This window comes from Danio rerio, chromosome 22 (assembly GCF_049306965.1).
Source record: "Danio rerio strain Tuebingen ecotype United States chromosome 22, GRCz12tu, whole genome shotgun sequence".
Lineage (NCBI taxonomy): Eukaryota > Metazoa > Chordata > Actinopteri > Cypriniformes > Danionidae > Danio > Danio rerio.
This window is the reverse complement of record NC_133197.1, coordinates 22,807,517-22,832,389: the sequence shown is the minus strand read 5'-3', so window position 1 is coordinate 22,832,389 and position 24,873 is coordinate 22,807,517. Positions and strand designations below refer to the sequence as shown.

Below are 24,873 nucleotides of genomic sequence, written 5' to 3'. Positions count from 1 at the left end.
AACATGTTCCTCCATCGTGTTTGAATATATCAGGATGTCGACAATGTAAATGATTACCCAGCGATCCAGCATATCCCGAAAGACATCATTCATAAAGGATTGGAACACGGACGGACAGTTTGACAGGCCGAAGGGCATTACTGTGTACTCGTAGTGCCCCCTAGTGGTGGAAAACGCAGTTTTTCACTCGTCACCGGCACGGATTCTGACCAGGTTGTAGGCACTGCGAAGGTCAAGCTTGGTATAATATCTAGCCTTTCTTAATTGTTCCAGGGCAGGAGGTACAAGGGGTAATGGATAGCGGAATTTTACGGTGATTTCATTGAGCCCTCGGTAATCAATACAGGGACGTAAACTGCCATCTTTCTTCTTTACAAAGAAGAATCCAGCTGAAGCAGGAGATGTAGAAGGTCGAATGAAACCTTTGGCCAATTCCTCGTCGATATATTCAGACATTGCCTTGTGCTCAGGTTGTGACAGAGGAAATATTCGACCCGTTGGAGGACTGGAGCCTGGAATTAATTCAATAGCACAATCGCTTGGTCGATGTGGGGGAAGTTGAGTAGCTTTTTGTTTGCTAAAAGCTTCATGTAAGTCATGGTACTCAATGGGGATTCGTTCATCAACGAGTTCAGGTAACATATTGGTGGTTCGCAATGGAATCTTGTGAATGGGCTGGATGCACTGTTTCATGCATGACTCACTCCACTGCAGTATCTGTCCGTCCCTCCAGGAGATATGAGGATCATGTCGTCGTAACCATGGCAGTCCCAATACCAGTGGATGATTAACTGAATCAATAATGTAGAATTGCGTTTCTTCAATGTGTAGAACACCAACTTGTAACTGTAGCTTATTCGTGATCATACGGATGCGTCCTTCACCCACAGGACGACCGTCTAATGCTTCCACTGCAAGACAGGAATCATATGAGCTGAGAGATAGTTCGTGATTTAAAGCAAATTTCTTAGATATAAAGTTTCCGGCAGACCCAGAGTCGACAAGAGCCGTGGTATTAATCATTCTTTTATCAAATTTAATAATTACAGGAATCAGTACACTGAAAAGTGCTGGAACATGGGAAGGACTCACCAATTGAACTGGGGTATGAGGTCGTACGCTGCAGGTGGATTTCCTGTGCCCTGATTGGCCGCAGTACAGGCATAGATGATTTTGCAATCGGTGCATTCTTTCCTCATGGGTAAGACGGGTGAAACCCAGTTGCATGGGTTCATCAGGGGGCGTGTCGCCTGAAACGTGGAGCTGTGTGCGAGGATTTCTACGACTGCGAATCAGATGATCAAGACGGATGGTAAGCTCAATGAGTTTGTTCAATTTCTTTCCTTCGTCACGGCAAGCCAATTCAGATTGCAGAGTGGCAGTCAGACCCCGTCTGAATAGTGTCTTCAGTGTGTCTTCAACCCAGTTAATTTGAGGGGCGAGAGTGCGAAATGACAAGGCGTATTCTGCAGCTGTGTTACGCCCCTGGGTAAGAGAAAGTAACTGCTCGCCGGGGCTTCTCCCTTCTGCTGGATGCTCAAACACTTCCCGAAACTGCTTGAGAAAATTTTCAAACGTGGGGTAGTTACATTCCTCCTCCTTCCATATCGCTGTAGCCCATTCCAGCGCTTTCCCCGTTAACAGATTGCACACAAAAGCCACTCGACTGGAATCAGTGGGATATAATGCAGGTTGTTGGTTAACAAATAGTTTGCATTGTAATAGGAAGCCTTTGCAGCGAGAAGGTGAACCGTCAAACTTTTCAGGAAAAGCTAATCGGGGACTTACGGTAGCCGGAACACTGGAGACATGCGTTGGCTGGGGAGCTGTCATGGTAGCAGGTGGGGTAACTGCAGGACTCGGATGACGGAGTTGTTGCATAGCTCTCACCAGTTCCTCCGTGAGGGATGTTAGATGGGTGCGTTGTTGATGATGGGTGGCTAACTGAGTGGCTTGAGCGGAAAGTTCAGTAGAAACTTGTGCTAAAGCTGCTGGATTCTGTAGTGGCGAAGTCTTTTGTTGTGATGAGTCAGAAGGCATTGAATCCATTTGCAAGCTTTATTAAAAGCACACATACAAACAAACACAAAGGGGCAATCCAGGAGACAGAACGTGGGACAGGCAAAAGTTCAAAGGCAGGCAGATATCTTACTGGTCAGAATAACAGGCTGGAGATCAGGGGCAGGCAGATGTCTTTCGTAATCGTAGAACAAGCACAGGGTCAGAAACACAGATCAGTCCGAAGCAGGGAGTATGGAACGCTCAGAAATGACAGCCAGGCAAATCAAGACTTCGCAATGAACCTGAGCGTGAGTGCGGTATATATACACGGGAGTTGATGAGCTGCACCTGGACCGCAATCAGTGCCAGGTAGCATTTAAACATTTAAAACGCGCATGCAGCGGAAGCTCATACGGGAGAAAACTAGATGACATGAAGGTGAGCACTACAACACAATTAATTTAATGTTTTGGTTAACTAATTTTTCAAAAAGGCTACAGCTCTCTTGAGCTCAAAGGGAAAAAGTGCAAAAGAAATTTGCCGTTAAATTAATTTTAGCAGAGACGCAGAGACGTTAGGGATTAATGTTAGAGTAGCCTAATAAAAATGTTCAGTTGGACACTGCATGGTCCCACAGTAGTTCATATTACAATTTTAAAAATTCATAATTAATAATATTATTAAAAGCAATTAAATTGACAAAACAGAGAACCCTTTTTAATGTTTGCTTTCATTTTTATAAATGCACATTTTTTACCGTTATGATTTCACTTTATGTATTACCGGTTATATGAATAGTCTAATCATGGGTTAGCTTGCATGTGTAGGCATAGTTTGATGTCTTTACCTAAAACTTAAAAAAAATATATATGTTCTTCATAATAAAACAGAAAGAAATAAGGAGAATAAATTTAATCCACTCAGTTGGTGCTGAAGCAATGATCCCTCTGCGTTAATAAACACATAATGTGCGTCGCTTGCTTGGTTGGTGCTGTGTGTGTTTATACAGACAGCTTGTTATATCGGCTGTCAGCTCTGTTATATATATGTTATATAGCTCTGTCCCTCAACCTTTCCCCTTCGTAAGCGGGAACGGGCACGGTGGATTGAAAACGGAGCGGGTCGGGCAGCGGGACAACGAATGCTGAACATAAGCGGGAGCGGTCGGGTTTGGACTAAAACCTGGCGGGTGCGGGCGGAAGCGAAATTCAAAATTCAGTCCCGCGCAGATCTCTATTCTGGACCACCCCTTTAAGAGTTCACACTTAGATATTGCTTGATAATGTTAGCAGGTTTAGCATGCTGCCCTGAGAAAGAACCCTGAGCTCGGAGACAACTGAGCCCATGGCTCCCGCCTGGTCGATGAGCATGCAAGGGGGTACGAGATCAAGTAGTTCTTTAGAGCTCCCCAAATTTGTTCGGCCTATTCCTTGATTATCAGGGGCAGCGAGGAATAGACCGCCAACCACACCAGCGCATATCCATGCGATGAAAGCTTATTACTAACGTGCTCTTATATTGTTCCTATTGATTATATTTAATTTACTTAAGTTGCATGTCTTTGAACTGTGGAGTAAACTGGACTACCTAGAAGAAACCCACAAAAGCACAGGGAGAACATGTAAATTCCGCACAAAAAATTCCAACTGGCCAAGCCGGGACTCAAACCAGAAGACCGTCTTGCTGTTAGGCAACAGTGCTAGCCACTGAGCCACCATGTCACCCAATCCTGGATTAATCTAGAAAAGAGGCGGAGGGAAATGGGGTGGCTCGGTGGGGTTTTGCAAAAAATGAAGATAAGAGAGTAAAGTTAGATGGGATATTTATGTTGAATTTGGAATGATCTGATTAGCTTGCTAATGATTACGGATATGGGGCCAGCCACGATGAATCATATCATATGCTCCTCTTGAAATTAGTTTGTGAAACTTTACTAAGTTAACTTATTAGTTTTTACAAATTTAGGTGGATTGAACATAAAAAAATATATCCCCCAAAAACCTCAAGAATTGTGTTGTTTTTAGCTCATTTTAAATTAGTAGTTTGAACTAACAACTGGCCATGTGTAGATTAAGTTAAATGTATTTAAATCAGATATTGGTTAATTTTTGGTTTATTTTAATCTCAGTTAATCAATTCTTGTAGAAGTTATTTTTTTAAATAATTGTTATAATTTTATAATTAGTTTAATACAATTTTTATTTATACATTTCTCTAATACTAATTTATTTATTCATGTTAATTATTATTATTCTCCTTATTTATTTTATTGTTCCATACTAATGAGAATGCATGTTTTCTCTTCAGAGCATTCCCCGAATTTTTAACAATTACACCATCAAGGAGGCGAAGAGACCAGAAAACCAGTCCAAGAACCGCTATGTTGACATCCTGCCTTGTAAATATCTCTTTAGCGTCCATAAACAGATCCATTTATGCTTTTTTCCTTGAGCATTCTTTACACATTTCTACATATTTCAGTCTGACAACAGCTTGTTTTGTGTTTGAATTCGCAGATGATTATAATCGTGTGACCCTGTCATCTGGAGCCTATGGTGACTACATCAATGCCAGTTTTATTGAGGTACAACTTATATCATCTCTATATATCACGCTTGTTTAATATCATTTTATTCATTGTTGACATTTATTTAGATTTTAAATGTATATTAAATGCAAGTAAATATTATTTTAATACACTTAATATCAAAGGATTTTTCAGTTGGTAAAACTTAATTGGCTTTCTTATTTCAACATTTTTTTATCCATACAGGGTTATCAAGAGCCAAAGAAATACATTGCAGCCCAAGGTAAAAGTCTGAACTGTGAATGTTTAAAGCACATTTAAAGCGGCCAATAAATGCACACTTTAGGACAATTTCTGTTGCTTGACAAAAAAAAAAAAAAAAAAAAAATGAGAGAATAGATTATACCAGCAGTTAAGATGATTAATAGTGATGATTAATAGAGTGTTAAAGTTCAATATTCTGTTGGATGTGTTGTTCAGGACCCAAGGATGAAACTATTGTTGATTTCTGGCAAATGATGTGGGAGCAGAAGTCATCTATTATTGTCATGGTCACCCGCTGTGAGGAAGGGAATAAGGTTTGTGCTTTGTTTGCTATTATAGAATTGTTTGTGTACAACTATGGAAAAAATGACCACTTAAAATTAATTTACACTATTCAATAGCAGGGGTTTTTCAGCCTGATCTCATAAGGAAATGTAATTATTTTACGTTTTGTCAATTTAGTGGCTAATTCGTATATACTTTTACAAGTTCAGTTGTACGAAAATGTACGATTTTAAAAAGGAGGTGTGGCACCCAACCCAACTCCTAAACCTGACCGCCATTAAGGGATAAGCGAATCGTAATAATTCATAAGAATGAGATTGTACGAATTCATATGAATTAGCCACTAAAACAAAAAGTTACGAATTGCTGTAAGATTGTGTTGGAGTTATGTTAATAATTGTTTCATTAAATAAATATCTGTTAAAAAAAAAAAGAAAAAAAAAACTCTTCCTACAATTTCACATAAATCCTGTATTTTTTTCATTAAAGAACAAATGGTCAGAATAACAAATGTTTTAATTAATTTCGACTAAAAATCCACCAAATGTTGCTTTGTTAATTCTTTTGAAGTTATAAAACTTGGTGTTGTCTTGTCTAAACTGAATATACAGTAAACATGCCTGTAAAACGTTTTGTGTTCGAAAAAAACAAACAAAACTGTAAATGACAAAAAAAATTTAAAAAAATAAACGTGACCAATTTTTATTAGTTGCAGAATAAAACAGAATTACATTTTAGTCAAACACACAACTCTGCATTTAAAACCCAAAAAAACTTACAATTTCCAGGTTGTTCCAATTTATAAGTTTGAGTTGCCTTTTATTTTGTATTTTTTGTATATTCAATTTAGTTAAAGTTTTAGTAGTTTTTCAATGCAATTTAGGCTATTTTACCTTTTAACATGTCAACCTTAACATCGAGTTTTACTGTGTTTTTGTTTTTTTTGTTTTTTTTGCAATGCAACATTCCTAACCCTTTTGGCAAAAACATTATTTTAAATATGTACAGTTTACAATAACGAAACATTTTTTTTTGTTTTCTTAGGTCAAATGCGCCCAGTACTGGCCCTGTCTGGACAGAGAGACTGAGATTTTCGATGATTTCGTGGTGAAAATTAAAACTGAGGAACACTGCCCTGATTATATCATTCGCCATCTGGTCCTGGCCAATGTGAGCATGTGGTCCACTCATTGGTTTGTACCATTATTCGGACAATTTTATCATCTTGTGCATGTGTTTGTGTATACAGAAGCGAGAGAAGGCCTCAGAAAGAGAAATCACTCATATCCAGTTCATCAGCTGGCCGGACCATGGCGTGCCTACAGACCCCGGTCAGCTTCTGAAGCTCAGGAGAAGAGTCAACTCCTTCAAAAACTTCTTCAGTGGCCCTATCGTGGTCCACTGCAGGTACGGAAAGGGGACATATCGTAAAAATCTGACTTTTTCAATGTTTATGCACTCTAATTGGGTCACCAGTACATCTAAGAAAATCTTTGGAAGGCTTTTCTCTGCAAGCATACGGAAAAATAGATATCGTAACTGTAGGAATATATATTTTTAAGGTCTTTTCAGACTGAAATTCAAAAAATTTGTATGCCTTATTTTTTTTTATTAAAATCTGAAATATTCATTATGCACACAAACCTTGCAAACTAGTCTGATGCATATTAATTAATCTGTTTTTATACTAACTTTCTAATCTTTTTAGATAAAGGGCTTTGTGTTGCAAGACCAAGTGGATTAGTTTCTTTGACGCCATTTTCTATTTTGACTTGGTTTCGCTTGTATGGCTGCCTTAAATTGTCAAAACATGTCTCAAAACACCTTTTCAGATAAGAAAAAAAAAAAATCAAATCTGATTAAAATTTTTTTATGATGAACAAAAGTTTTAAAGAGGCAACGCAGTGGCATAGTAGGTAGTGCTGTCGAGTCGAAGGTCGCTTGTTCGAGTTTTGGCTGGGTGATTTGGTGTTTCTGTGTGGAGTTTGCATGTTCGCGTAGGTTTCCTTTGGGTGTTCCGATTTCCCCCACAGTTCAAAGACTTGTGGTACAGGTGAATTGGGTAGACTAAATTGTCCGTAGTGTGAGTGTGAATAAGTGTGTATGGATGTTTCCCAGAGATGGGTTGCAGCTGGAATGGCATCCGCTGCGTAAAACATATGCTGGGTAAGTTGGCTGTTCATTCCGATGTGGTGACCTCAGATTTATAAAGGTACTAAGCCGAAAAGAAAATGAATGAATGAATGAATGAATGAATGAATGAATGAATGAATGAAAGGTTTTGAAGGTGAAAGACGATTAACAGTGTGAGGTTGAATTTACTTTTTTAAGTGCGAAATTAAACAAAATTTCTGATTCAGTGCGCAATAACCAAAAATCCAAATAACCCAATTGTGTTGGGACTATCCAACTAAAAACAATCATGTGTAACCAAGTCAACTGGAGTGAAAGAATGAGGATCTGATTAATATTTAATTTGGATTATAAGATATGGTTTAAAAATGTTCAATCTGGGTTTCCCAAACAAAGACGTAACTCGCAGCTGAACTATCATAGTATGATGCATCGGTTGATAAAAGAATGATGTAGTGACAAGTGTTTCCCAAAACCCGTAGTTTCTCTGTCGCAAATCCATTGTTTGAACTACATTAGTTATAACGTAAAACACCCATGATGATGCTCTAAACTGGGTGGAGTAACTACTTCTTTAGAGAAGAACCTCTATAATTTCTTTGTGTAAATTATATTGTTTTACACGCACACGCACTTAAGAGAAAAAAATTGTTGGTCATCCAGTCTTTAACATCTTTAATACACTCACTTAGCTTAGACAGTTCAGACATCTCATCAGGTTTAGTTGAAATATATAACTGAGTATCATCTGCATAGCAGTGAAAGCTGATCCCATGTCTTCTAATAATGTCTCCCAGGGTTAGCATGTAAATTGTAAACAGCAAAGGGCCTAAAACTGATCCTTGAGGCACCCCATACTTTACTGGGCTGACTTGTGAAAGCTGTCCATTAATATTCACAAACTGCTAACAGTCGGCTTAGTATGACTTAAACCATTGTAGCTCCTGTCCCTGGACGCCTGTAGACTTTAAGTGATTTATAAGGATATTGTGGTTGATGGCATCAAATGCGGCACTAAGATCGAGTAAAATTGATAGCGAGATGCACCCTTGGTCAGCAGCTAAGAGTAAATTGTTGGTTATTTTTTTACTAATGCGGTTTCTGTACTGTTATGAGACTTTAGCGTCATCCGTGGATGTTAAAGTCTCCTACAATTAGAATTTTATCAGTTTTAACTAGTGAGTCAGAAATAAAACCAGAAAACTCTTTTAGAAAATTGACATAGGGTCCTGGAGATCTATATATGGTGAATAAAGCGAGAGATAACATAGTTTTTTGTATAATAATGTTGTTTATGTCTTCTCGGACATCGTCATCAATGTATTTTTATATATATATATTGTTAATAAATATTGTACACAATAAACAATAGTGTATTTCACAAATATGGTGATCAAGACGGGTGAATGGGGAACGTTGTTTATGATCGCCATTCAATATAATAGACTGAACCGTTTTCTATCAGTCATCATCAATGATAAATGATGAGTCAGATAGCAGACACTCATTTACTGACCTTGCTAAAACATTTTTCAGAGGTATTTAAAACTTTAATTTATATAATGTATATAAAGGAAATAATAGCAAGTTAATATGTACAGGCTACAATACATCTTTATATGTAATGAAAATCTTTTTAGATTTAATAAATGTATACCACTATATTAATATTTTACTCCAGTGATTAAATAGTATTTATTTGACTAATTTTCTAATAATGTTTTTATTAATGATTTCCCATATTAAATACTATAGTAATTTATAGTATGTAATATATTGTTTTTAAACCATAAAGTACTGATAATTTGTAGTAATTATAGTTGGAACAAATATAGTAATACAAACAAATTAACTGCTAATAATTAATAAGAAAAAATTAAGTAATATTTTAATAAAAGATAAAAAATCTATAACTATATTAATTTAAAATTATTAACTATACTATCTCATTTTAATGTGACACATTATTTTTTGTTTTTAATATTTTACTACAAAAGAATTTGAACTAAATGTGACAACATTAAGATCCTGAATTAGTTTATTACACTTAATGCTACAATTAGACGGTCTATTATGTTTTCTTTTTGTATGTGGATACATGAATAAAGTCATAAGTGTTTAACCCAATTATTTTTACTTACATAATTTGAGTTCCAAAACTGAACAAATATTAAAAAGATAGTTACGATATAATAAGGAAATAATGACTGCAATGGGAAACCATAAACTGTTCACAGTCTAATGAATGGCAATCATAGCACGGGTGGTCTCGATCGCCATATTTGTGAAATTCAGTAGGAATTTCATCATTAACCATATTTGGTTTGCCTAGATTATGTGTGCTAGATTGTGTATGCCTGAAACGTCTGTGGGTCTGCAGCTGGATATATATTTTGAAATTTATGTGCCATAATATGACAAGACCATAGAGAATACTATGCACATTTGGTAGCACAGAAAGTACTGTAACTGATGAGACTAAAAAGTGTTGTGTCCTCTATAGTGCTGGTGTTGGGCGTACAGGAACCTATATTGGGATCGACGCAATGATTGAGAGTCTGGAAGCAGAGAACAGAGTTGATATCTATGGATTTGTCGCAAAACTACGTCGCCAGCGTTGCCTCATGGTGCAAGTGGAGGTGAGTTTTCTAGGAAAGCTATCATTAGGTTTTATATTGAGTGATTTGCTATTGATCAGCAAAAAATTTTGTCCGGTGCAGAAAATTTTTTATAAGTTTCATTTAAAAAGGCATAGTTTTTTTTTGGTTTGTTTGTTTTTATAGTAATTTCATTATGTATTAGTTTATTAATTATAACAAAATATTTATTTATTTAATTCTGAATGTTACCTGGTAATTGATTCATAGTCATTTAATATTCATAATACTATAAAACAACTTATGTATATATGTATATGTATAAGGGCTGTCAAAATGTTAACGCACGTGATTAATTTTAAATATTTAACACATAAAAAAATAACGCAAATAACGCAGTTGCAGTTTTTTTTATTTTTATTTCCTGTTGTGGCCAACGTGTGTGCAGGGATGGCACGTGCATTGAGGTGACCTAGGCAGCCGCCTTTGGGAGCAGAATAGTGAGCGAACACCCGGTCCTAACTTTCATCTGCGAATCAGTCACTTTCAGGTTCAGGGCGGTGGGACTGCCATTTGCCTAGACCAACAGTTCAGCTTGGTCTGGTCCTGCGTGTGTTTAACGTGCAAAGAAATTTGGATAAGACCAAGGACAGGCTTTTAGAAGGAAAGTTTTAGTATAAAACAATTAATGTCGCATCACCAGGCTATCCTGCGTTTCCTCCAGAGTTTCATGCAATTTCAGGTGTTTAATTTTTAATCTTTAGACTTCAACTGCAGTTCAGCAGTTCACTCTCATTTAGCATATTTTCATTCAGGATGTTCTAGTGGAATTTGATACCTCATGGCAAACGGAAAGAAAAACTTCCGCATTTCGGGACTCGCGTGATCCTTTAAGGCAGTGTTTCTCAACTGGTTTGGCCATGGGACTCACATTTTTACATGGTCATCATGCTGCGACCCAAATTTTTAGGAAATATAATGTAATTTTAGGAATTATAATTTATTTGTATTTATTTCTTAACATACACAAGTAGTGAAAGATAAATCAAAATGTATCAAATTATAGTAATATTATAGCGTAAAAACGTCAAATACTATAAACAGCATTTAGGATAAGGAAAAGTTCAGTTATCATTAACTAAACTGAACTGTTAATAAAACATTAACACATTAACACATGATCCTGTTGAACAGAACAAACCAGCAAATTGATGTACAATGATTAAAATGATCATAACCCTTTTTTATAACAATCACCAGTTATTTGCTCATCTGATATTGTGTGGGCTTTCTTGGCCTTTGCTAAACGGTGAGCTTGTTTTGAAGATGAAGATGTTAGGCACTTTTGTGATGCCCTCAGCTTTTGGAGTCATCTTTGAAAATAGTCCACAGGTTTGTCCTTGCAATTGGGATGTTTGGTTTCTAAATGTCGTTTCAATTTAGAAAGTTTCATGCTTTCTCGTGAGAGCACCTCACTAAATATGACACACTGAGGTTTAAGCCTTTTTTGTTGTCAATATATGTAAATCCACACTTTACATATTCGAGATCGTACTTGCGCTTCGACATATTTGATGCTATAATTAAATGAAATTTTACATGTCAAACAGTACGGTTGTTGCACACGCATTTTACAATAAAAGTCCGATATAAGCTAATTGAGTTAAAATTTTTACTTTTGTATTTTTGTTTTTTTGATCACACACTCCGCGACCCACTAAAAATGTTCCCGCGACCCACAGTTGAGAAACATCGCTTTAAGGTAATCAAAAATCGCTGCTTACATGGTAGACTTTTAATCACAATTATCTTAATCCTAAAAGCAGAGTATTGGAGTCCATGTAAATTTACTGTAGTGAAAGTGGCCAATGAAGTCACAAGCTGTCAAAGACAGCCACAGCCCTATTCTCTGCCTTTAAGCTAAGTTACTTCCATGAGCCCTCACATCGCGTTGCTTTACGTTGCTGTGTCAGAATCTTTGCTTGTAAAATACAGCCATACTGTAGAACACTTAGTTTAAGCAAATTTGATTAACTCGATCATGCGTGTTGATGAATCTGAAGGGATCCTCACCGGGTCTGCTGTATTGTGTGTGTGTGTGTGTGTGTGTGTGTGTGTGTGTGTGTGTTTGTAGTCCACTTAGAATCCAACATGAAAATCATTTTTGTTTGTTATTGGCAATGATTGTTTTGAAATTCAAATGGCACTTAAATGCCTGTGTTTTTATTTCTGTAATAAATATGGCATTTTGTGCTTAATCAGTAATTAATTAATCAATCTTTATATTAATCGTAATTAAAAAGAGTGATTAATTAAGTTTTTTAAAATCATTTAACAGCCCTAATATATGTCTGTATGTATATAAAAACTTAACATTACACTCAATTCTATTTGCTCTGGAGTAAATAACTGATGATCGTTACCAAATGTTATCTTTAAATGTAGTCAAATTATATTTCACTTTAAACCACTATAAAGACATCCATCAAATTAGTTCTGTATGCAAGCAATAAGATTTCATGAGTGTGTGTTTCCTTGATTTAACATGTAACACTGTATTGATTGTTTCAGGCCCAGTACATACTGATCCACACAGCTCTAATAGAGCACAATCAGTTTGGAGAGACAGAGATCCTCCTGTCTGAGTTCCACTCAGTGCTCAACACCATCAGAGAGAAACAAGGCAATGAGAGCATAATGGAAATAGAGTTCCAGGTTTGTTCCATTTTATTATCTGGCTGATTGTGTGCTTTTGACTGTTAATGCACATAGTCTTCTCTCTGATTTGCTTTACAAAGAAACTGCCGAAATTTAAAAACTGGAGAACAATCAACACAGGAAGCAGCGAAGAAAACAAGGACAAAAATCGGGACTCAAAAGTCATCCCATGTGAGTTATCAAAAGTGACTTATAGTAATATGCATATTCATACATTCATTTTCTTTTTGGCTTAGTCCCTTTATTAATCAGGGGTTGCCAAAGCGGAATGAACCACCAACTTATCCAGCATGTGTTTTACACAGCAGATGCCCTTACAGCCACAACCCAACACTGGGAAACACACAAATACATACACTACGGCCACTTTAGCTTACCCAATTCACCTGTGCCGCATGTCTTTGGACTTGTGGAGGAAACCCACTTGAACACGGGGAGAACATGAACCATTGACCTTTTTCCTGTGAGGCGACAGTGCTACCCACTGCGCCACTGTGTTGCCCTAGTATACATATTTATATAACTCAAAAAATTCAAAGAGACAACTCAAAACTCTCTAGATTTATGCTTTGTAGTTGTGTTTGTGTAAAGTATAACATTTTCTACTGGTTTGTGTTCAATTTAAGACTTTTAAAAGACATTTTTAGATCATTATAAATGAAATTTTAGACTCAAAGCGATAAACGCTAAGGAATTTTTCAAATGGTCCAGATGGAAAAGATTTTTATTTGCCCTATCAAATATAAGTACATTTGATACATTAATTAATACAATAATAATTAAATATATTTTTAAATATTTTTAGTATTTCTTTGCAAAATATTTCATATATTGTGTAAAAACAAGCAAGCTTTACTTGTATCCATACACTTTTTCCAACATAAACTTTCTTTAAAATAAAAAAAATAAACAAAATGTTTTAAAAGTTATAAAACTATAATAAAATAAATCTACGCACAACAATCTGTCCAGGTCAACGTCCTCAGCAGTAAATACTATGATGGGCTGAAGAATCACACGACAAAAAGAACTAGTTTAGATCCCAGAGGGTGGATTTATTTACAAAGGTGCATGAGTGCAAAATCCAAAGTGGTGCTCCAGCGGGTGATGTTCTTGCATCCGTGGGGTGCTCAGTGTCTGTGAGATGGGTCTAGGAACCCGATCCGTCACCAACTGCTGTCTGCAGGAAAGAAAGGGAGAATAAGAGTTACTGCTCTGTTTCCTTCGTATGCTTCTCCCTTTCTAGTTCTTTCGGTGTGGCTTATGTAGCCGGTCTTGGATGAGTTGCAGCTGGTGCTGATTAGTTGGGAACGAGAGGGCCCAGGTGTTCCTCGTTCCTCTCCAGGACGATGCTGATAGCTTCATGGGATGCTCGTCACAATACATTAAACAAATGTTACTGTAAAGAAAATAATGAAACCATTATGGTAAATAGAGTTAAAAATTACCTTGTTAAAAAGTTTTATTTAGATCAATTGTTGCATGGGTGTTGGCCAGACTGGGTAGCAATACATGAACAAAGAAAAATTAAGACCTGATGTTAATACTAATAATAATTACCTTTATTGAATTAAAGAAATATTAACATTTCATTAAAAATCACACCTACAGTATTAGTTCCAGTAAACACAGAAAAAAAAAAGATTTTTAATTTGTTTTGAATTAGTATCAGATAAATATTATTATTATTATTATTATTATTATTATTATTATTATTATTATTATTTTGCAGATGATTATAATCGAGTGTTGTTTCGACTGGACATTGCGGGAAACCAGACCAGCGACCCTGAGGATGACACGTATTCATCAGACGAAGAAGAAGAAGAATCTAATGAATACATCAATGCTTCATTCTTAGATGTACGACTTTTGATTTTCTAGGCTTTAATTAATTTATAGATTTTATATTATTCAATTGTTGGACTAGAGGAGAAAATGTAAAATAATGAATAAATTACCCAAACGTTAACCCATACACACCTTTTGATTTCCAACAGGGCTACTGGTGTCAGAAGAGTCTGATCGCAGCACAAGGGCCTTTACCAAACACAACAGCAGAGTTTCTGCTCATGCTGTACCAGCAGCAAACTAAAACAGTTGTTATGCTCACAGACTGTCAAGAGGACGGCAAGGTATGAACTCCCACAGTACCAGACAACAGATAGAAACAAATATTGCTAAAGTCAACAGATTTCGCTATCACCAAATTATGGAACAAATATTGCTAAAGTCAACAGATTTTTCTTATAGGTGACTGAATAATGCAACAAATATTGCTAAAGTCAACAGATTTTTCTAATAGATGACTAAATAATGCAACAAATATTGCTAAAGTCAACAGATTTTTCTAATAGATGACTTAATAATGCAACAAATATTGCTAAAGTCAACAGATTTTTCTAATAGATGACTAAATAATGCAACAAATATTGCTAAAGTCAACAGATTTTACTAATAGCATTCCAAATAATGCAAGAAATATTGCTAAAGTCAACAGATTTCGCTAACAGATCACCAAATAATGCTACAGATATGGCCAAAGTAAACAGATTTTACTAACAGATCATCCGATATTTCTGTAAAAAAAACATAATGATGTAAAATTATTCTAAAAGTCATTTTTTGACTTAAGTGAAAATTGGCATGTTTACATTTTTCTCTCATAAAAATAGTGGGTTACGCACTAAATAAACATCAATGACATTAAATGTTTTGGATTTCGGCACTATTCTTGTTTTTTTGTAGACATTTTCTGAAATTTGATTGATTAGACATTCCGGTAGAGTGACCCATCTGTATTTTTTTTAGGATTTGTGCTGTCAGTATTGGGGAGATGAAAAGAAAGTGTTTGGAGATATGGAAATCGAGGTGAAAAAGACAGAAAGCTTCCCAACATATGTAAAACGTCACCTGGAAATACAGTCCACAAAGGTAAGTGGAATATCTGTCATGCTATTAACTGAAGACATGTTATCTTCGTTGAATTAAGTCATTAATGTGTCTGAAATCACACACTACTCATGTTGGTTCTGACCGTATTTGCCGACCTTTAAAAAAGTATGTTCTATATAGTACAAATGTGAGTAGCATAAATTAAATTTAAACATACTACATCGACCATTTATTATCACATCACCTACCTTATTTACCTACCTGTGAGTCATCCAAGTACTTCTCACCTGTTTACCAAATACAATTAATTTAGACAAACTACTCAGCACACATATTGTTTTCACATACAAAATTATTGTAGTATATCATTTTGGATGCACTGATTGATTCGTTTTTAATCCTATAATAGAAGAACGAAATCTTGGAGTTGGATCAGTACCAGTTCCTAAAATGGAAAAGCAATGAACTTCCAGAAAATGCTCAGGAGTTGATAGAGATGATAAAGAACATCAGAGAGAATGGCAAATATGACAACAGCAAAAAAAACAGGAGCATCCCTATAGTAGTGCACTGCAGGTAAGGCTAATACCGGAGACCTACTTTTTCTGGATGGATCTATGGATAGATTAAATAAATCTATCTATCTTAATCTCGTTTTTCCAGCAATGGGTCATCGCGTACTGGACTCTTCTGTGCTTTGTGGAATCTTATGGATTGCTCATTAACAGAAAAGTTGGTTGACGTCTTCCAAGTGGTCAAAAACTTGCGCAAGGAGAGACAGGGAATGGTGGAAACATTTGTAAGTTTTAATTCTTCTTTTGTAAATAGGATTTAATGAATTTTCTATTACTATATATCAAAAATATTCATCAATAAATGTTCATTCAAATGCCCATTGTAATTTTGTGGCTTTCAGAGAAGTATTGTTTTCTTGGGCCATATTCACATTATGCAAGGTTATTTTGTAATATAGGCTAATATAGACAATTTCAATGAGGTGATGCAACTAGCCTATGAACATTTCCTGCTTGTCCTGCTTGTAAAATTATTTCATAAATGTAGTAAGAGACAATTTAATAATAATAATTTAATGTTAAAACAGCTATTATAACACCATTTAGCAATATGCAAACCTTTTTTAAAATTCTGAAGCTATGGAAATTAAAAAAGTAAAACAGGAAATACAATAGGACCATTGGTATTGTTAGCATGCCCTAAACGGCATATAAAAGATGAAAAATATAAAGGTATAAAGAAAAGGAACAGAACAGACAAAACAAACCCTGACTACCTTTTTTTCTATATATTTCTAACAAAAAATTAAGCGTCTTTTAAAATGTTTCACAAAAAAAATCAAACAGGGCCACACATTCATAGTTTAATTAAAATCTTGCTAACTCTTGTCAAAATGTTTCTAAAAAGTGCTTTTAAAGAGATTTCAAAACAATAGGTTTTGAAGTAGGCCTACCTCAGAGAAAAGTTAACAAACATGGCCACAGACAAACCATATTTTTTAGCTAATTCAAACGGTTTTTGCTAGCATATGCAAAAAAAATGCTAACCAAAACCGGTTAACGGTTAAAAAGAATTAATAGTTAGTTAATGTATATCAAACAAATTAATAAACTATATTAAGTTACACTTCTGAAGTAAAACTCTGAACTCATCACAGGAGCAGTATCAGTTCCTCTATACGACTCTGGAGGGCGCCTTCCCGGTGCAAAATGGCACCATAAAGACACCGGCTGCAACCGACAGCGCGGAGATCATCAACGAAACACCTGTGCAGATTAACGAAACCACCGCGCTCCTCGCCGAGCCCGCCGCTGAGGCCGCCACCGAGCACGCCAACAGCACTCCTGCTACCGAACAGAAGGAGACGGAAGACGGTAAAACCACGACGGAGAGTAGTGAGCTGGAGGCCAAGGAGAACAGCAGTGCCGCGGCTTCACCAGCAGAGGGAGACGGAGAGAAAAACACACCGGAGGCCACAACCAACGGGCCCGCCGCCACTGTTGAAGCTTAGCCATTTTTATTCAGCTACATTTTACTGATTCGACACCAAGTGTCTGCCAAAATTGTAAAAAATAATATTTCTGGTATTTTTTTGGTTATATTTTAGTTTTACAGTACATTTGTTGTCGTTTGACCAGCATGTTACTGATCCTTTTAAACTTTTCCTCTCAGGTTTGAATTTTTCTGTGTAATTATGATATTTGTGACAAATCTGTTTATATTGATTGTTTATTCACACGTGTTAAGGTGTTGCTTTATGATCTGAGTTTATTAGGCTATCAAATTGCATTTGAATGTATTGTAAAATAGGACCTTACCATTTGTTTTGTTTTTAGAAAACTATCAAAGCACAATCTTGCGTCTAAATTATGTTGTATTGGAAGTTTGATGTGAATAAATATTTTTTATTTTTTTATGTTCAAGAATAACAAAATATGGCAAGGATGACTTGTACTACAGCTGTCATCAAACTATCTTTCTTTTTACTGTGTGTTTCTGAATCTTTCATAGGCTACCTATTTTCATTTTAAGCAGATGTAAGTTAACAAAATAATAAAGGCTTGAACAATATGACTGGTAATTGTTTTTATTCACCAATAGAATGCCTCTTCATTGCAATGTTTTCTATTTTAAATGAGTAGAAATGTTATCAGGATCCAAGCTGGTGAAAAGGGTTCTTTTTCTCAAAAAGTGGACTGTTTTGCAATTATACACCTCATTTTCAATTGAATTGTGAAATTTAAATACTGCATTTTAGTGACATTTAAGCACTTTTCTGAATTAGCTTGTCAGATAGTCATCATAACCACACTTTTGACGATTTTAGCCAAAAACCTATTTAAATGTGTACTTTTTTGGTGCTTCGCACCTTTTTATTGGTAATTTTTTGTTTTAAGAATGTCCAATATTTAAAATGTTTTCTCAAGAATACAGTGATCCGTGTCTTCTCTTATGCCAGATGTGCCACACGGGGCTACTAAAATGAAATACAATGAAACAAATTACTCACACCAAACGGGTGCATAAGGCTTAAACAAAAAGCATGCCTATTTCACAGGTGAACATAAACACGAGCAGTGTCACTTGTGCATTCGGGTCAAGGTATTTCCTTATGGTTAATTTGACCCGCTTTTGTGCTCGTCAGGTGCATAAACCTGACCTAGAAAACGCAAAACGTTTGAAATTAGCGCTACTGTGACTTAAAACAAGCCTTTGTATTGTAAAGATGAACCACAAGATGGCGCCTGTTAACAAAAGAAGCGCGTGCACGGACATTTCATCCATCTTCAAGCCAGCATGATTTTTTCCGGTAGGCCTACTAATAAAGATGTTAAATAAAAGCAACATCAGTTAGTGTGCCACTGTGGAAATATGTAGGTCTATAATGTATGCTTAATTTCTAACTTGCTATGAATAAAGCAAATTATTTAATATGCCTATTTTTATAACCTATAGGCCAATATGTTACATTATACAGTAGCAGAGGTGTATTTGGAAGAGTTTTATTTATTAGTCTGTTTGTATGCTAAACATTTTAATATAACTGTGAACAAGCCTATAATAATTAAACATAATTGTAAGGATATTAAATTCGGGGGGAATCATGCTAAAATTCAGGGGGAAACAATTTTGTTTTCCTTATTGTGAAATGGTGACACTGGAACAGATGAATATTTTACTTATATATCAGTAGCTCCAAATCCAAAAGTCAATTTTTAGTCAATATAATCTCACTAGAATAATTGCATTAACTATATTTATTAAAACACACACACACACACACACACATTATTATTTTTATTTTTTTATTGCCAGCAGTCAACAGCAGTCACTTAATTCTGCAAACTATTAATATAATTTCATCTACATTAAAAATGCACATTTTGTCATTGGAACATTATAAGTTGTTTCAACACCTTTCAACTTTTGAAATCAATTAGTGGAATAAACGTGATTTTCAGTGACAACAAATCTAAACATTTGTTAAATTGCCAAATGTCCTTTCTAAAGAAAAAAAAAAACTTCTATATGTCAATAGGCCCATATTTATTAATATAAACAGTGCTCAGCAAATAAAAGTACCTCCATTTTTAAAAATGAATATATGTATCTATTTCTCAGGGCATATGGGTAATATTGGTGCATTTGAACAAAACAGATTTATCAAACAGATGTATTTATTAAAATAATATTTTAGTCACAAAACATATTTACAAATTTAAAGATAATACATTTATATTCAAGCAAAATATTACAAAAAAACATTACAGCCTACAAAATTTCCACAAAACCTTATATATATATATATATATATATATATATATATATATATATATATATATATATATATATATATATATATATATATATATATATATATATATATATATATATATATATTTGTTAATTTTTTATATTTTTGAAAAAAATATAGAATATTTTCCCCTAACATAAAAATTCGGAATACTAATTTTTGAACCATAATTGTAAGTTATTTTGTCATATTGGCTCCAGATTTGGCTTCAGTACATGCTAAACTAATGCGCATTAATATAATATCATAAATCATCTTATAGAAAATATAAATTTAAATCAGAGATTTAAGGAGGGTGTACTTATGTATGCTGAGCACTGTATGTATATAATATTAATATATATTATTTTCTATGTACAATATATATATATATATATATATATATATATATATATATATATATATATATATATATATATATATATATAAGTATATGAGGATTATCAAATGTCCTTGTTTGTGTGTGTTTGTTTATTTTTTTAATTTATTGTTATGCATGAAGAATAGAAAATACTTGAAAACAGTAACTTTAAATTAAATCTTAATACATCCTAAGCCATGTTGACATTTTAACCATAAGTATGTATGCATTTTTAGGGGTTAAAGTGTTAAATAGGGCAACACGGGGTGAAAGTGAACTGTTTTACTGTGAGCCACGTCTGAACGGGTCAAAGAGGGAAATTCCCTTTAAATAAATCATCAGTGTATCTGCGAGCTGCATTTGCATTCAGCTGTCAAGTGTAACTCCTCCCCGCCATGCAATTATCATACCATCTTTCATATGCAACATTTCAACTCACTGTAGTTTTTGTGTGTTCATGAAATGTATGAGAATCCTCCTTTCTCCTACTGTACGTTCAATAGGAGATTTAACTGAAACTGGCCTCATACACTCTGTAATTAGTGTGTTTTTCTGTGACGGGTTTCGTCTCTAATTGAGCACTTCAAGCTTACTCTAAATATAGCAAATGAATGCAGAGATGCTCAAATGTTCTCTGCGGTTCCTCGTTATGCATGTTAACATGCTATTGGCCGTGCTTCATATTTGCATCTGGCATGAAATATGGGCTGCAGGACTTTTATATTTATATTTAATGTATTTTAAAGATGCTTTTATGCTCAGACACTTACACTATCTTTAGTATTTATGAGCAGTTTGAGGGAAAGGGGGATTATGCAGTCCTGTACAGTAAGCTAAATATTGTTTTGGCATAATAACTTCAAAATAAGTTTGTATGTTTCATTTCTATATTTCTTAGTAAGCTTTTTTAGGAAGCCATTGTTTGTTTTGTTAGTCTGTAATTACAGTCAGAACGAAATCAAAATATGTATATAGTAGTGCGCTTGTTATAAACTATTTATTTGCGTTCTTCATTATTTTGTACAAATTAATTTGCCTTCATAATATTTTATCAAGTGCCATAACCTTCCGTCCCCTTCAAAATGGCTTTTCTTCATTTCTGGTCTTATGGAGTGCTTCTTGGGAGGGGCTCTCGGTGCTTGTCTTGTTTCTGACCTACTTTTGTCCGTTCATCAATCTTCTTTCATTTTGTTAACACTCATTTTCCAACAATCCAATCGGTGCCTCAATGCAGAAATCATGCATTGCCCTACATTTTTTATCTAATTTAGGAACTGTTTAATGTGAATGTAAATTGTGATAGAAGAAAATTTGGACGATCTTAACTTTGGTTTCATGGTGACTAAAGGAATTACAGTCTTTTCCACAGTAGCCTAAATCATTTTTAAAACACAAAGTTTAGATTTGTTTAGAAAGAGTATCAATGTCTCAGTGAAACGGAAGTTGTTTCTTTTGATTCTTTTGTTTCAGTATTTTGATGTAATAAAACAGATTATCGAGTAAGGGGTGAGGCTTTCTTTTTCCATGTCATTCCATTGTAAGATTAAAAAAAGTATTGTGGCTGAAGATGTCAAACTGATTTTAACAGAAAAGTACCGTCACTCCAAACACAGAAGCAAATGGGGACTAGGGGTGGCAAAGCTGGAGCACTTTAGGGCCAATCCCAAATAATTTGTTTTTAAAGCATGACGGTAAAATGCAAACGCAGTTATAAATGTATTAAAACATGTGCTTGTTTGTCGTAAAAATTTGTAATAATGACAAAAAATACAAATTAGTGCATCTCATGACTTCTGGGTGCAGCTATGCAGCCATTGTGGCTGGTGTATTCTGGAAAATTTTCTTTCTCCTTGGTTTTGAGTGTGGTCCTGAAAAATCTCTTTTTCGAAAGCTATCTAGCTCTTCCTCTTTGCCCTACGCCATCAAGATAAAGAGAATTGGGACACCCATACCCCTTCATGTGAACACGCAGAATGAGGGTAAGGGGAAGGGCTAAAGGGTATAATTGGGATTGGGCCTTACTCTGGTTGGATAATGGTAATGGTTGGGGAAATTCAAAATTGAACCAAAACAAACGATTGCAATTGGCTTAAAATTGGCAATGAAAATTCGGGAGTTGCAACGGTCAGGGTCAGACTTTGAAGATAACAAAGCAAACTTTTTTTTTTTTTGTATTTTAACATATTCCAAATATTGCTATTGTTAAAAAAATAACCCTGCCCTTGAAGTCATATGCTATTGTCAACTACAATCATATTTTGTTTTGACTTTATTTTTGTTCTCCTATTTGTTGATTCTGCTGTTCATGTTGTTGCCAAAATCAGTGTCACAAACAACACCCTCTACAAATAAGTTTAATTGAAAAAAAAAATCTTTACAAACAACAAACAAAATTTCCAAAAAGAAAAAAAGGAAATAAATATTTTAATATGTTTTGCAAACACTCCTCCATCTGCAAATGGTGAGAAAAAAACTAAGAAACAAAAAGAATTTCAAGCCACGCAGCCACACTCATGTTATTTAGAAAGAGTTGTCATCAAGTTCAATGATTGGCTTGATTAAATTTGTATTTTTTTTTAAATGTCATTTTTTAAATTAATCTACCGCAAGCACATGTTGTCCACAACGCACATGACAAAATACTTTATTTAAAACTGTATTTAAAATCAAATTAACTAGGCTTAAATGAATGATAGATAGATGGATAGATGGATGGGGTAATAGAAGTGAACCTTAAAAAAAAAAAAAATCCCCATCTGCTATTTGTCAAAAAAAAAAAAAGAAAAAAGTGATAGTTCTGCACCCAGTTTGAGCTGCAATGTATTCATTTATTTATTAAATCATGTATTTCAAAACATCTATCAAACAATTAAACATTTATTATATTAGTTATTCTTAAAAAAAAAAAAAGTATTAATTCAAACCAGCTCATGACACGCATTACACTCTTCAATCAAATCACTGATAGACCTATGACTATAAATGCCTTTCCACACATGAGGTGTCCCGTTTGAGTTTGGGCTGAGACAGATTGAGCATCCCAGGCCTCAGGTGAAGCTCTTCTCCTCAGCTGGAGACCCATAACAGCGATAACAGCATCTGACTGTGCTCATGATGAGCAGGTTTGATGCTCTATACCTCATTTTTACATTGAATCGAATGAAGCGACCCGAGAACACGCTGTAACTCGAATGCATTTTTGAGGTTTGTGAGAGCGAGGTACACACGTGACCCTCCGAGACGGTATTCTAATGCAAACAAGCTCTCTCAGCGCACAAAGAGGCTACATATCTCATACAAAAGATGTGTTGAGGCCGGACACAACCCACACTGTGTTCAATGTCCTCGTACAGTCATGTTTTGTCTCTCCGGCTCGTTCTGTATGAGTACAGGCCTCCAACAATGATGAATTCAAACACTTTAACACGCCGGGGAGTGTTTGCGTCTCTATGGGTCATGTCTGGTGCAATGTGTGAATCCAAAAGAACAATTTTAGGGTAATCCTATCAATTTTGCTTGATTTTTAGATTGTGTTAGTTGTTTATGTATCTATTGTATATGTATAAATATAGTATATAAGTTAAACTTATGTATGTATGCGTTTAACAGTAGAAGTATTAAAAACAAAATTGTTTAGTTGTAAGGCGTGTAAAATAAATAACAGTGGCAGTGATTTCAACTTTTAAAAAAAACTGTAAAATGCTACAGTCAAAACCTGTAACTAGGTGAACAGTAAGTTTCCTTATAGTGAATGACTGCACATGGACTCCCTGCATGATGCTTTTTTATGCTTTTTTTTGTTGACACTTCTATTGCTCTTCTATTTGTCTCATCGGTTATGTACATTATACAATTTCATGTTACATCTAGTGTTTATTAATAATGATTATTGCATTACTTTAATTTTATGTGTGTATTTATGGTGGTATTTTTTTTAGTATGTTTCTCTGCTTGTTTGTGATGAATATTAGTTCATCATTATGTTTTTTTTTTTTACCACCAGATGCTTATTGATGCGTTCTTTTCTGTGCAACAAAGGTATGATGTGTATTTGCTTCATAAATGTTGTATTTTGTATTGAAATAAGGTAGTTGATATTTATTTTATGGTTTCCACTGTCTTTTTAGTGGTATAACCACAGCTGCCAGGTTCCTGGATTATTATTTTAAAGTGCACTTTTTTTGAGAGAATTTTAGACTGGAAATATTTATTTGACATTCTTGTTTTGTTTTGAATATTTTAACTGCAAATTGCTTTTTGAAAATGATTAACTTGTTTTGTTTAGTTTTAGACATATTAGAATGTAAATACTATTAGGGTGTCTGTCCAAAGTATTTTGACACAGCTGAAAATGCTAGTGCTCTTCCAAAAAATGTTGACTTTTCAAACTGTTGATGTTTTTAAAAAATGCTGAGCACTTTGCATAAAACTGACACTCATTTTTAAAAAAGAATTACTGCACTTCCTATGACAAAAACTTTAAAAATAAGCTTGGCTTGGAAAAAATACACCAGTATACATGCACCCTTATTCGTTGTACATGTTGAAGCAGAGGGCACCTTGTTATCAAAATGACATCAAACTGACACCTAACACTGGCGTCTAAAACAAGTCAAAAATTGTTATAGGGCTGTCCTGTAATGGACTTTTGACATTTATTGCCAATGTAAGATGTCAATTTGGTGTTGCTTTGACATCAAGGTAATTGACTTGCAGGGATTCAAAATGTAGCGTAAATTTGGAATTGAAGCATTTAAATGAA

General features: G+C 34.8%; 1 protein-coding gene across 49 annotated transcripts in view; it reads left to right on the top strand.

Annotated features, from left to right (window-relative positions):
- ptprc (protein tyrosine phosphatase receptor type C) overlaps nucleotides 1-18,006 on the top strand; it is an 82,883-nt gene extending 64,877 nt beyond the window's left edge. For all 49 annotated transcript variants that reach the window (XM_073937876.1, XM_073937875.1, XM_073937871.1 and 46 more), the window contains 15 exons: nucleotides 4,309-4,399; nucleotides 4,518-4,585; nucleotides 4,775-4,811; nucleotides 5,009-5,106; nucleotides 6,122-6,247; nucleotides 6,327-6,484; nucleotides 9,714-9,849; nucleotides 12,379-12,522; nucleotides 12,606-12,696; nucleotides 14,258-14,388; nucleotides 14,526-14,660; nucleotides 15,337-15,459; nucleotides 15,830-15,996; nucleotides 16,084-16,219; nucleotides 17,093-18,006. In XM_073937876.1, the coding sequence (XP_073793977.1) occupies nucleotides 4,309-4,399; nucleotides 4,518-4,585; nucleotides 4,775-4,811; nucleotides 5,009-5,106; nucleotides 6,122-6,247; nucleotides 6,327-6,484; nucleotides 9,714-9,849; nucleotides 12,379-12,522; nucleotides 12,606-12,696; nucleotides 14,258-14,388; nucleotides 14,526-14,660; nucleotides 15,337-15,459; nucleotides 15,830-15,996; nucleotides 16,084-16,219; nucleotides 17,093-17,446 (1,995 nt within the window). In that variant the 3' untranslated portion in view covers nucleotides 17,447-18,006. The remainder of the gene's footprint in view (nucleotides 1-4,308; nucleotides 4,400-4,517; nucleotides 4,586-4,774; nucleotides 4,812-5,008; nucleotides 5,107-6,121; nucleotides 6,248-6,326; nucleotides 6,485-9,713; nucleotides 9,850-12,378; nucleotides 12,523-12,605; nucleotides 12,697-14,257; nucleotides 14,389-14,525; nucleotides 14,661-15,336; nucleotides 15,460-15,829; nucleotides 15,997-16,083; nucleotides 16,220-17,092) is intronic.
- The last annotated feature ends 6,867 nt before the right edge of the window (nucleotides 18,007-24,873 follow it).